The sequence below is a fragment of the Montipora foliosa genome, chromosome 13 (assembly GCF_036669935.1).
Source record: "Montipora foliosa isolate CH-2021 chromosome 13, ASM3666993v2, whole genome shotgun sequence".
Taxonomy (NCBI): Eukaryota; Metazoa; Cnidaria; class Anthozoa; order Scleractinia; family Acroporidae; genus Montipora; species Montipora foliosa.
The window spans coordinates 24,005,688-24,015,687 of NC_090881.1; the positions used below are offsets into that span (position 1 = coordinate 24,005,688).

General features: G+C 40.2%; 2 protein-coding genes across 7 annotated transcripts in view; one reads left to right on the forward strand and one right to left on the reverse strand.

The window, feature by feature from the left end:
* LOC137983078 (uncharacterized) overlaps positions 1-9,301 on the forward strand; it is an 11,670-nt gene extending 2,369 nt beyond the window's left edge. Inside the window, exons 2-5 of one of the 5 annotated variants that reach the window (XM_068830265.1) lie at positions 3,614-3,765; positions 5,354-5,454; positions 6,743-7,132; positions 8,425-9,298. In XM_068830265.1, coding sequence (XP_068686366.1) covers positions 5,385-5,454; positions 6,743-7,132; positions 8,425-8,690 — 726 coding nt within the window. In that variant the 5' untranslated portion in view covers positions 3,614-3,765; positions 5,354-5,384 and the 3' untranslated portion in view covers positions 8,691-9,298. Of the gene's footprint in view, positions 1-3,613; positions 3,766-4,386; positions 4,556-5,171; positions 5,283-5,353; positions 5,455-6,742; positions 7,133-8,424 lie in introns of those variants that run through there. The other 4 variants (XM_068830264.1, XM_068830263.1, XM_068830266.1 and 1 more) reach the window with 4 other exon arrangements.
* Positions 1-10,000, reverse strand: part of LOC137983076 (vesicular glutamate transporter 2-like) — a 63,543-nt gene that overhangs the window by 15,734 nt on the left and 37,809 nt on the right. The gene's annotated exons all lie outside the window — the stretch shown is intronic.

The following is a 10,000-nucleotide window of genomic DNA, read 5'->3' on the forward strand; positions in this document are numbered from 1 at the left end:
TCACGTGTTTCCAAAATGGACGCCATTTATATATTCTTTTGTTTTTACTCAAATTAGACCTAGATGCCTCGTTCAAGGCAAAACACTCTTTTAAATTTTAAGCTTAAGAACGAGGTATCGAGAGCTAATTGGAATAAAAACAAATTTGGAAAAAGGTGTATGGGTCGAAACTCTGATGTAACCGACGTCCATAACCTTGGACGGGTATATACTTCGTGCCAGTATACTTCAAACTGCATGCCCCATGATACGTTTGCTGACTGTGATTTGAGCCCGATGTGTCCCACGCATTCCTTTCCAGTAATTCCGCTGTTGTTAATTGAGCCCACACAACATGAAATTCGGGTAATCGCCGTACATGCCTGTAGGGCGATTTCGACCCATAGCAGAGGTCTCTTTTCCCGTAGCCCTGCGAACGCAAAAGAAAAGAGACTCTGCTAGCAGGGAACTTTACTGCTTATAACAAATCCCGACACTTTGGAAACGTCTCGAAAGTTTTGCTGATACCTCATTATTTTTTTTGTTCTTTAACAAAAAGGCTTGCCATGCTTGTTGGCAGCTCTTGGCTCCACCTGGTCTCCAGTCTAGCAAAGATTTAACCGTATATTCCTATTTGCTTTTTAATCGGATCATATTTGTTTATAGATTCCTATAACTTTTCTTCTTCTTTGTTTATGTTTTCTTTACCTCCTGGCTTTTAGTAAATCTGATATCCAACGGGGCGAAGAACTGAAAATAACCGCGTCGGCCCTCACTGAAAAAATCTCCTTCATACCTCCGTTTAATTTGCCGTAAAATCACAACAGCGAATTGAGACATAGTTCAACAGTCAAACGTTGTTGTTAGTTTTTTCGGTCAAAAGAAACGTCCAGTGTAAGTTCTACAGATACTGAAAAGGAAGGTACTAAAGGCCGAGGGCTCATTTGGGTTTAGAATGAAAAGCTACAATCTTCAGCAAGCTTAGTTCTAGATTTTTCTTTGACAAAATATCGGCTTGCGTCCTCTTGCAAACAAACAGATTCGCTATTGCTATAAGTTCGATTTTTTCTTCTGTACACCTAAAAATCATTTCTTTTCGTCCTTCAGATGCAAGTTCAAGACGTGGCTTTTAAAATTATCTTACGATGCAGACACTGCTTAAACTGCCCAAAACTATGGCTGTAACATTATAATACACGTCTGATAAGACTTCCAACACTCCTTCGGCTCGGTCGCCACACTGCCTTTGGTTATTACTTGTCTTACGATGCGCTTTCAATGATAACATCCGCTGTATTTTTACTGCCAGGGTCATGCTTAGTTATTATAAATTTATTGATGCAAGGAGGTTTTTAAACCTTTGGTAAATAGCGCTCTATAAATATCGCACTACTATTATTAAAGTGAGATGGTATGTTGCGCCGCCTTTAAGATCCTTCGACGACCGCATCCAACCCCGGGAGGGGGGGGGGGGGGATTTCTGAGTGGGGATGTGCCGCTGGGACCCTGGAACCCTTAGCCTATACCTGTTCAGCTGAATTTTGCTACCCTATACTAGAGTAAACTCCCTCCGATTTCCGTCTAAATACCGATACTTGACAGTTAATAATACCCAACAGAGTTTCATGATAGTCATTTATCGACACTGTTGAGGCTGAGTTGCGTAAACTTAAACTTTGCCGACTCGATGTTTTTATATTTTGGAGCGGGAATTTCTGGTTTCCTTAGTCTTGATAAAATCTTCAACGGACTGGTCAGTTTCGTGAAAAATGATACCCTATTCTAGACCCAAACGCTCTGATTTATATACCCTAAGCTAGAGTAAATTGCTTGAAAACCATACCCTTCACAGCGGCACATACCTATATAGCCCATATATGGCAGTACCCCCTCCCCGGGCGTCCAACACGTTCACAAACCGGTTTGCTTAACCTTACGAACAGTCCAGCGGGCATGTTGAGGAAACTCTAAATTCTACTTGTGAGCTTTTATCCTTCACATTAAATTAAGAATATTTGAGTATAATTAGTAGGAACGTATTATTGTTTTGTTAAGATGGAGACAGTTACAGACGGAGCGAGATTGACCTGCTTCAACGTCGTTCGGAATATTACTCGAAAATAATGGTTCTTTTGGTAATAAATTGGTTTCATTTTCCGTGCACACGTACTGCACACCGAAAACGCAAACTGCATTATGTTGTGTCAGAGAATATAAGGCCCAAATGCCTTGACTAAATTTTGAAAGTAACAGGATAACAGTAACGGGACAGCTTCTGCAGCTGCTAGAAGGATCTATTTCAAATAAGACGTGCTGTAGTCGCTGAAACAGTCTTAGACGGAATGCTTAGTCAGTGTGGCATCGTTTTTCAGACAGGATCGGAACTGCTTTTATTGAAAGAGATGAGCCTGAACACTTGGCGAACAAGGGGGCGGATTTGGGGGTGTTGCTGGAGGTTTGTCGAATGGTAATTGTCTTAATATTTACTCCCACTTCCTGCTTTAAGCACCATATGCAAGCCTCGCCGCTGGAAAAGGCAGCACTTCGATGCTACTTATCATTTCTTGGCTTACATTTAAATCCTACTAATACTAGACTACTGTTCTTTTACAACTACATTAAATGCAATGACGAAAGTGCGAAACTTGTAAAATAATTCTCATAATGTCGTGAGTGCATCTAATTTTAGGACGAATCTCCCGGTGTACGGTAGACAAACTGACGTGTCTTACTTTACATACTGATATTCTTTTATCGTTGATACTGATATACATACACACTTAACTAACGAGTTCCCATAGGGGCTTTTCAGGGCCAATGATACACAACAGAGCAGAACAACAACTGTGTATAACTTCGCGGACCCATGTAGTCATCACTTACAGTGAAAATTCAACATAAGAAGCCAAGGTGTTTTGGCTATTTTCCCCTGGTTTGATTGTAAAAGGCTCTTAAGTTTAAAAAATAACAATCCTGACCGGAAGAACCCAGTCATTCTTAGAAATCCGAGCAGAAATGTTAATCAACTTTACGCTTCCTGTATTTGTCTTGAAAGACGGTAAATGGCATTATAATAAGTCCTTCAGAAGATGTCTCTGATGCCAAAACGCGGAAGAGATCAGTAATGTTGCTACGCCGAAATTTTCATGTCAGATTTGTTTGGGAATTCTTTTATATTGGTTATTTACCACAATGAGATCAAATTCGCATAGAAAAAGTAGCTTACATAAGCAAGAGACAGATGCGTGTGGGTTTGTTTTCAGTCGAATATCAACAAAAACTTCCAAGTGGTGGGTGGATTTGGGGGTGTGGTTGGGGGCTTGGACGTCGTAAGCCCATTTGCACTTCCTGTCAACATACCAACGCGGATTCAGTGAAATCGCCGAAACTACGATTCAATCGAACTATTTCTAAAGAAATTCATGTTAAACTTGGCGTCTTCTTGTCGTAATGCCGCTGCCGTCTTCAAAAATACCTTTTTGCCGACACAATGTTGGGATAGAAAGTAAACATCCACAGGTACGAGACCTCCCAGTCTTTCCGACATTTTCAAAACACTGTAATTCACAAGTACACAAAGACAGTGAGGTTTTACCTTTCACGCTTGATCCCTAAATTTAAGTTTAAATTTCAGTTCCCACAGAGCTGACCAATGATATAAAAGGCTATGAGCCCGTCCCCCGACACATCCCACATAACAGCAACGACTGCAGCAGTAACAAAAAGAGAAACGAGAAGACATCACTTTGGCGAACCGATTAAATTAGTTCACAGATAGGAATAGCGGTAAGTTTCACCTAAACAAGACCGAATTAACAAACTATGACCTACAAAGACTTTCGCACATGACCGGCTGACTGAGCGGTTCGTGAAACAATTTCTAGTTCATTTCTTATCTTTCAAATCTTATATGGACTTGGGTTAATATTAGAGAAAACCATTGCGTATATAAAGAAAAGGAAAACACTGAGTTATTAAGTCTTCATCTACAACTACTGCGGCAATTACTGTGGCGGGGTAGGTGAAGTCAAGTTCGAGCTCAACTCTTTGCGATTTGTGTGTTCTTTGACGTCTTGAGACGGGGACTACCACTTGTCATCCTTATACTTAAAGAAAAACCATTTGTAAAATGTAATTCGAAAGGCAGCACTTTCCACTTAGTTGTTTGAGACCCTGAGTCTTCGTCCGGCCGGAATTCGACCTCCAGCACAAAAGTCCGATGCGAGACAACCCGTGTTATTTCACTCGGCTGTTTCTGGGTGGCACATAGTTGCTGATAACTTAAATCTAAAGAGTACTTGTTTCGAATCAAGCGCGAGTGTGCTCGAGCACTCGACATTTGACCCATGGGGAGAGTTCAAACTACACATTACCTTTCGGACAACCAGTGACAATTTAATTCATTGCAAGCTGGGTTTTGAAAAAGAAGAGCTCCAAAGTCTTGACAGCTTTATCGCTAATGACCAAAGGTTGCAAAGTATATCACGTTAGAAGCTAAGCGAATTTAGATTACCTTAAACACGATGCTTTCCGCGATTGACTAGGTAATGAATCACACGAAGGAAGTCGAACCGAGGTATGAACAGTTTGGGGGAGGGATAGGAGTGAGAGTAGAAAGAGATCGCACAGCAAGCGGACACCACAACCCTTTCCCTCTCGAAAAAGCAGGTCAAAGTTATTCATCGAAGTGTTGAAAGACACTCATCAGTTTCACCGAAATCATGGCGACTAATTGCCTTATTTTTTACCGCGCAAGTTAAGTAACAACGGGACCAAAAACGTTGTCGATATGGGAAGCAATTTGTTTTTCTTCGCGGGGCTACTTGAAGCTGAATAGTACTTGTTTTATACACTTCCGAATGAACCAATCAAAATACGCGTAAAGCGTTAAAAATTAGATTTATGTCAGCTTGTCTCTTGCGCAATCTATAAGTACATACTCAACGCCTTTACTACCAATCCAGCATACTTTATCATCAAAATTTCCTACGTTATCAGAGGAATAAAAATTCAATGAGTTGTTTATTTAAGACACAGCGCTGTTATCGCAATTTACGCGAGGAATTTAAAGTGGGATTGCATCTAAGCATCTTAGTACCCGCGTTGAATTGTTATTGACGAGTAGCTGCTTCACAGCTTCCCATATTTGGTGTGTTAAATAGATAGAATTACAACACACCGCACGGACTTCGCACAGGTGTGTTTAACACGGCCGCCTCTATAAGGATTCAGTTCATTCGGCATTGAGTTGCCCATGGTCAAGAGAGGGACACTTACAACCTTGAAGCGTCGGTAAACCTACGGTAGCATCTGAGTTTAGGACCTTTTCAAACTTTGAGACCTTTACGAAAATGAACATCCTTCTTGTTTTCAGATTGACGTATATTTATTGGATTGAAAGCAGAATGCCTGTTCTCCACGGAACCAAAGTTTTTGCGACCTGTTGTATGCTTCTCCTCAAAGTTACTCTAGGACGTAAGTTCAATAAAGCATTAAGTTCTCATTTTGTTTAAAGGAAACTTGGAATTAAGCTTAAAGGAGAACTGAACATAAACACAGCATTACCCCTTAGCAGTTCATTCATTGTCCCTTAATGACAATTCCATTGTGACTGCGACGAAAGACTAAAGAAAAGAACTATAGGTGAGAAATATTTATGCACATAACTGGAGGTAGAAAGCATTTACTTTATTTTAGAAAAAAGTCACTGGTTCTCTCGTCCCCGTTGGGAAATAGGTTTTACCTGTGTTACAAGTGTGTGAAAGTTTCACACTCTATTTTTTACGGTATTGCATTGCATTGGCGAGCAGAAAAGGATTTGCCCTTTATAGTCAATTGAGTGGCATTACTTTCTCTTAACCCTTTCAGCCCCGATAGTGCCAAATGGCACTTATAGATTTTACTCTGTCTAACGCCAGACGATTTTACTCGTCAATGGGGAACCCCTCGGGGCTTAAAGGGTTAAGCTAACAGCGTGAAAAAACTATGTCTCCGTTTAACCCTTTCAGCCCCGATAGTACCAAATGGCACTTATAGATTTTACTCTGTCTAACGCCAGACGATTTTACTCGTCAATGGGAACCGCTCGGGGCTTAAAGGGTTAAAAAGCATTTTTTCGGGGATATTTTCACGATTGAAATCAAAATAATGTCTCACAAAACGTATGCAAGTACTTTAACATCATCATCATCATCATCATCAACAACAATGATCATCATGACTGTCATCATCACCAACGACAACAACATGATCATCATCATAAGATTTCTTTCCACTGACCAATAGATGCAGTTGAGAATAACCAAAACCCAACACTGTTGTCCTTTCTTGCGAGATGCTTCCCTGTCGGACACACTGCATAAATTGACATCCTTGCAACCTTACAGCGAATGATGACGGCGATCATTTGAAGTTCCTTTCATTTTTTAAGTCAACCGTTTAAGAAAATGAGATTTATACTGTAAACATATGTGTGCGTGTTCTTGTTTGAAAAGAAAAGAAGAAAGAGAGGCTACAAATAATTGATAAGAGACCTTGGACGCTTGTTTGGACAACGCCATCAGTTGCAAAATTTTTCTCTATGGCTCTTCCGGGTTTTTCTTTTCTACTAAAATGGAGAGAACGCAATTATCTACAAAGTTCAAGACAGTGAATTCAAACCTTACAAGACAACATTATACCTTAAGTCCACATAATATAAATCCATATTATAAATTTACTTGGATTGTTGCCATCACTGTCTTTATTTTTTTCTTGCTTTCAGAGGGCAGCTCCATTAAGTTTACAACCACACCTCCAGCTAAAATAAATGTATTGTTCGGCCAGAACATCACATTCCACTGGAGGTTTGGGTTCGGAAACAGCCCCAGCTCCTACTTTGATGAGATGATTTTGGGGGTTACAGACAACGACAGAATTAAAGACAAATATTTAACAATTGAAGGCAGTGACTTAAACGAAATACCAAATACCAACGTGGACCAAGCAATTCTAAACAGGCTGAGTGTTATTTCAAAAACTGTAAACGCGACAGAAATCAATGTTGTGTTCCTGCTACAAAATGTGCAAAGAACTGACGCATCGCCGAAAACGTATGGCTGCAAAGTAGAGTTTGACTTACATACATACAGGAATGGTCCCATAGAACTTATTGGTAAGTTCTTGTAAAATGTATGAATAACCACTTCAATCAATTTTCATCCAAATAACACGGTGACGTAGCATAGTTTTTACACTAGCTCCTTTTCGACCCTTTCGCCTAACACAACAGTGTTCCCTGATCCTCTTCTAATCCGGTGTCTTCCTCGAAAACTCCATTCAAGGTGATATCAGAGTGAACAACCGCCAGTCCTCTTCTTAAATCCGTTTTCCATAAAAAGTACTGAGCTTACTAGTTCGTTGTGTCTTCATAATAACGTTGCCAGCTGAAGCAACCTCTTTATGTCCAAAAGACACCGAAATTAATTTTCACGTGGTTTTAGGGACGACATATCCGACCTAAGGAGTCGCTGGCCAATACACTGCGTGATTTCATAACTATCACCGACGAGACTGTATCTTGAATTGCAAAGAATTTAACTCGTAGCATTGAGGCCCTGAGATCCAGAAAAACATACCTTTTTGTGCTCTGAACGAGGGCTGTGCACAAATACGGTATCTGAATTGGACGTGAAAACTGAGCCCGTCTTTATTCCTGAATAGATCGGCGACTGCAAGATACCATGCTTCACTTTCATAATGAAACTCCTTCCCCAAGTTAGATTCCGTCACTGTTTGGCTGAAAGATTTATGTGCACACTGCTCCGGCGAAAGCTTGTTGGGCCAGGCCTGTGAGCTGTCGTAAATTTCTGCTTTCATGAGATATCCACCCACGTAAATTGCATCAAACCATGATATATTTAACTCAGCACTGTCGGTAGCTTTCAATGCACAAATGTTTCAACAAGAAGACAAGAAACCTTCAGAACTGACTGTGCATAGATTGGAGCTAAAAGGATCCAGGGAGTGGAACTTCAAAAATCGTTTCGGATTCAAGTGTCACGGAAGATGAAGGGGGGGGGGGGGGGGGGTTGGGTTGGATATCTGGTGAACGTAAGAACGAGTTGATTGACATCCTGATTTTTTAAATTAAATAATCATCGCGATTGAGGAAGCAGTCACAGGCAGTTGCAATATAAAAGATCCTGCGGCCTCATGTTGTCCTCACCGTCGGACACATACGAGCCCGAAGATGTATGTTGGAAAGAGACTTCACTAGAAGATTTCACTCCACGGGTTGAAAAAAACGTGTTGATGAGGTTTTACCTGTTAAGTTACAGGACACTTTTTCAAAACCGCGATACTGTTTCGGCGAATTTAGTTTGACTTCCTAACAAATATAGCAAAAGGAGGGTACATCAATTCCAATGAAATTCATATTTATTTTCATTCTTGTCACCTTTTTAGTCTCGCCGAGTATCACCATTTGGAGTAATTCGCTCAGGGTTGTGGCTGGCGATCAGGTTGACTTGTTTTGTGACGCAGACGGGGCACCCAAACCCTATGTGACGTGGTTCCACAAAGGTGTTATATTGCAGAACTCGACAACTAACTATTATTACCGGATTACAAGCATCACGACTTCCCAAGAGGGAATTTATAAATGCACGGCCGGAAACAAAGGTGGAACAGTCTCTAATGGCGGCATTGATGTCCAGGTCGAGGCTAAATGACGTGAAAAGGGGAAACTATGTACAGAAAAGAGGTGAAGACGATTTTCACGACAAAAAAAATGTAGTGATATGATTTGTTTTGAAGGTCTTTTTGTTTAGATACCGATTTTGTTCTACCTTGAGCTATTACATTAGCTAGCTTCACTATGTGTATAAAGGTGTATACACACCTTTATTTCACCCTTAATTTCACCTTTATGTGTATATTATTCCAGGCATCGTTTAGTTCATCGATTAGATACCGATAGATACCGATTTTGTACTACCTTGAGCTATTAAATTAGCTAGCTTCACTATGTGTATAAAGGTGTATACACACCTTTATTTCACCTTTAATTTCACCTTTATGTGTATATTATTCCAGGCATCGTTTAGTTTATCGAACAAATCACTTGCAAATCTTCGAGGGCAGAATTAGTCAGTTTAAGTTCGAGAATATAGTTTTAGCCGAAATTTTACTACATAAGACAATACTAAAGGAAAATCTAATGGAAATTGAAAATTAGCGTTTACTGTGAACATTATGGTTAACTGAAGTAAAGTGAAGGAAATAAACGAAACTGGGTGATCCAATTATACATGTATTGCTAATTGAAGGTTCCCTTTCACAAACACCACTCATATCTTGTGACAAATTGAAAATGAAATAAATGTCGCCCACGATTTCTCGGGTCGATTTCTTGTTCAGAGTCCTCAAAGCCCAGCTGCTCAGAAGGCGACATAACTGAGTTAGACGGCGTAAAGAATTCCCGTAATCTACAGTAAGGGCTTTTATTGCAGAAAACACCCGCAATGAAGTAATTGTCGGAAGGACTTGAAGCTGTTGATTTCCAAGTCAAATAAGAACAACGAAGAGAAATAATAATTCACGCAGTAAAGAAAATGGGGAGGAATTCCTGATTCCTATTTCCGAGAGTCCAGCAGATTTCTTCCACACCCCGCTGGTCACGCTGACAAAACAGCCGTCCCATTTCTCGAACTCAAATCCCAGACCCAATTATCTAAATCTCATGGACCTTACTCTTAATGTAGCAAGGAAACATAGCTTTTTATTTATTTTTAGACCTACTATTCCAGTTACAATTCACACAAAATCAGTCACAAACTCAGCTTATCCACGCTTCTCTTCTTTCTAACGTCCTTGACTGAAGTGGCCGAATGCCCAAGCTGAGCGCTGCAAAACACGTTACAGAAGTTACACAGATAGAAATTAACACACAGTTTTTATTCAGAAAACCATCCGCCCTGACTCTTTAAAAATCTACTAATTCAAAGCGATTTATACACTCTTTTCAGAATCAGTAAAAAAG